Genomic DNA, 3,034 nt, shown 5'->3' on the forward strand with positions numbered 1-3,034 from the left:
TAAAACTTAGAACTTTCAGACAAAAGAGTAGTTCGAATTTATAACCCAGGGGGAAAAAATGTCGTGCCGAAACAAGCAAGGCTTTTTTCTCTTCTTTTTTCAAGAAACACGATGACTTTGTTGCTGTCATTTCGGTCCTCAATTATCAATCATCATTCAAGTCTCAAGACATGAGGAGGCCTAATTTTCACAGCTCACCTACTATGTATGTTTTTTTTTTTTTAAATTAATTGGGTAGTCCTTTGATGTCCACGTAGCTCTTTCTAATTGGACTTCTTTTTCCTTCAGTGTTGATTAGAGGTTGACAGAAGTAATTGCCATGTTTGTGGAGTACAAATTTTAGGTTTATAGACGATTTTATCCTTGCAATGAGAGTTACATGATTTATGTTCCATATAACAAAAGGGTACTTTGGGTTTTGACATTACTAACTCCATTGATTAGAGGGAAGGCATAACTTGCAAGTACTAAAAAGAAAAAACAAGAAGTTAAAATAAGGCAATTCTGCTAGAGTGCCACATGTTCCAAAAGACAAGAGTCATATAAGCTCATAAACCAAGGCTGTGTTTGATTAATATTAATATTAGTTGGCCAACCATAAAGATAATTTGGCTTCTCTATGTGATTTTGACTCACTCACCTGCCCCAACAAACAAAGAAAGGAAGGAAAAATTTAAGGCCACAACATTTTTTCACAACTTCTTACTACAACTATAACATAACAAAATATGAATAGTAAAAAAACTTACTACAACTATAACATAACAGAGTATGGTTACTAAAGAAAAATAGTACTTTTATATATATATATAAATGATGTTTAACTAAAATGATTAATTACTAACAATATAATACGTCAGAATTATAAATAAAAAAAGTTATGAAATAATTTTTGCAAGAGGAAATAGTTAGAAATAAAAGCCTTCCCCGTCTCTCTCTCTCTCTCTCTCTCTTTCTCTGCCAACCCATACAAAAAAGAGACGATATTTTTCATGTCTTCCTCAGCTGGCCTGCTCATTTCTCAAAACTACTAAGAAAAAAGGGACAGAAGAGTTGAGAAAAAGCAAGAGAAAAGAAAGCTATGAAATGGGTAGTACAACGTTAACAACTCCGTTCAAAGACCAAACTCACTACTCCCTTGCCAAGAAGCTCTTACCTTGGACTATCTATGCCTTCTTCCCAATAGTTATCTTTCGCCTTTACTTTTACCCTCTTCAACTCCCTCAATCTTCAAGAGATCGGTTCTCCAATACCAGCCCCATAATCATCACAACCTCTTCTACTCTTTCTCTTGCCCCACCTCCTCGTTTTTCTCCTCCTCCTCATTTGTCTCCTCATAAAGGTACTTGCATTCTTTATTTTTGTTTTCGAGTTTATACCATTGAAATTTTTGTTGGGTTTTGTTATGTTTTTGTGTTTTGGAATTGGGATTTTATGACTAATAAAGACTTCATACGATGTTGTTCATTGTAGCAGAAGAGGCAAGAGCTGATGAGACTCCATGTGACTACACTTCGGGCAAATGGGTCTCTGACAAGTTGGGACCTCTATACAATGGTACAACATGTGGTACCATAAAAGATGGCCAGAATTGTATCAATCATGGCAGGCCGGACTTTGACTACCTCTATTGGAAGTGGAAACCGAAGCAATGTGATCTACCAAGGTTTGAACCAAACACTTTTCTTCAACTCATTAGGAACAAGCATATTGCATTTGTGGGTGATTCCATGGCTAGGAACCAATTAGAGTCCCTTCTTTGCATGTTATCCACTGCCTCTGTGCCTGAACTTGTTTACAAGGATGGGGAGGAGAACAAGTTTCGTAGGTGGCATTTTCCTTCTCACAATGCTAATGTCTCAGTGTATTGGTCACCATTTCTAGTTAAGGGTATTGAAAAGTCACAATTGGGGCCTGATTTTAACAAGTTGTATTTAGATCATGTTGATGAAAGGTGGGCAGGTGATTTGGATCATATAAACATGATTGTATTGTCAATTGGGCATTGGTTTCTACACCCAGCGGTGTACTATGAGGGTGATTTAGTGTTAGGCTGTCATTACTGTCCTGGTCTCAATCACACTGAGATTGGATTTTATGATGTTTTAAGAAAGGCTCTTAGAACTACCCTTAAGACCATAATTGAAAGGAGAGGGTCTAATGGTAATGCAATTGATGTAGTTGTGACTACATTTTCACCTTCACATTTTGAAGGCGATTGGGATAAGGCCGGGGCTTGTCCAAAGAAAAAGCCTTATAATGAGAGTGAGAAGCAGCTTGAAGGAATGGATGCTGAAATGAGAAAAATTGAGGTAGAAGAAGTGAATGCAACAAAGGACAATGCTAAGCAATTTGCAAAATTTAGACTTGAGGCATTAGATGTGACCAAATTATCATTGATGAGGCCAGATGGGCACCCGGGGCCATATATGCATCCTTTTCCATTTGCTAATGGGGTTACGGATCGAGTGCAGAATGATTGTGTGCATTGGTGCTTACCTGGGCCTATTGACACATGGAATGAAATTTTGCTACAAGTAGTGAAGAAATGGGAGGGTCCATCAGAGAGAGGTGGATGAGTTGTATATCAAATTGGGTGGTGGTTGTTGCTCTGGAAGAGATCTGAAAGAAGAATAGAGAAATAATTTATTGGTTTTGTTACTTCTGGTAAAAAGATAGAAAATGGGAAGACTAGGAGAGAGAATTGGTGAGGTGAATTGAGAAGAAGATACATGTAATGGTGTCAAAGGAAAACGATTTTTTTGGAAGATAGTTAATTTTTGTACAAATGTTTTAAATGCAAAGTTGTAGAGGAATTTTTAAAGACAATTGGATGTTCTATTGTTTTTATATGGATCCATAATGTAAAGTTTGGCCACAATCCCCAGCAACATGCTAGCCTTGCATCGTTCATTTTTATTTTCCAAGGAGTTCGTTTTGTATGTAAAGTTTCTGTCTTGTCTCTCAACTTTTTATCGTTTTGTTAGCTGCTAGGCTGTTGAATCATAAAAGCCTCAGATCCTCAATTTCATTT

General features: G+C 36.9%; 1 protein-coding gene across 2 annotated transcripts; it reads left to right on the top strand.

Annotated features, from left to right (window-relative positions):
• Positions 1-929: 929 nt before the first annotated feature.
• On the top strand, positions 930-3,034 carry LOC126718572 (xyloglucan O-acetyltransferase 1). Of its 2 annotated transcripts, none has more exons than XM_050420852.1 (2): positions 930-1,342; positions 1,474-3,034. In XM_050420852.1, the coding sequence occupies exons 1-2, from the start codon at positions 1,087-1,089 to the stop codon at positions 2,577-2,579; spliced, it is 1,362 nt and encodes a 453-aa protein (XP_050276809.1). In that variant the 5' UTR covers positions 930-1,086; the 3' UTR covers positions 2,580-3,034. The 2 variants fall into 2 exon arrangements, with proteins under 2 accessions (XP_050276809.1, XP_050276810.1); XM_050420853.1 differs by having other exon boundaries at positions 932-1,342; positions 1,477-3,034.

The sequence above is a fragment of the Quercus robur genome, chromosome 3, assembly GCF_932294415.1.
Source record: "Quercus robur chromosome 3, dhQueRobu3.1, whole genome shotgun sequence".
Classification (NCBI taxonomy): domain Eukaryota; kingdom Viridiplantae; phylum Streptophyta; class Magnoliopsida; order Fagales; family Fagaceae; genus Quercus; species Quercus robur.

Excerpts from the sequence above, each read along its gene's own strand:
- LOC126718572 (XM_050420852.1), top strand. The coding sequence starts at position 1,087 with ATGGGTAGTACAACGTTAACAACTCCGTTCAAAGACCAAACTCACTAC. Across the intron at positions 1,343-1,473 it reads TCATTTGTCTCCTCATAAAG|CAGAAGAGGCAAGAGCTGAT; the intron begins GTACTTGCATTC and ends TGTTCATTGTAG.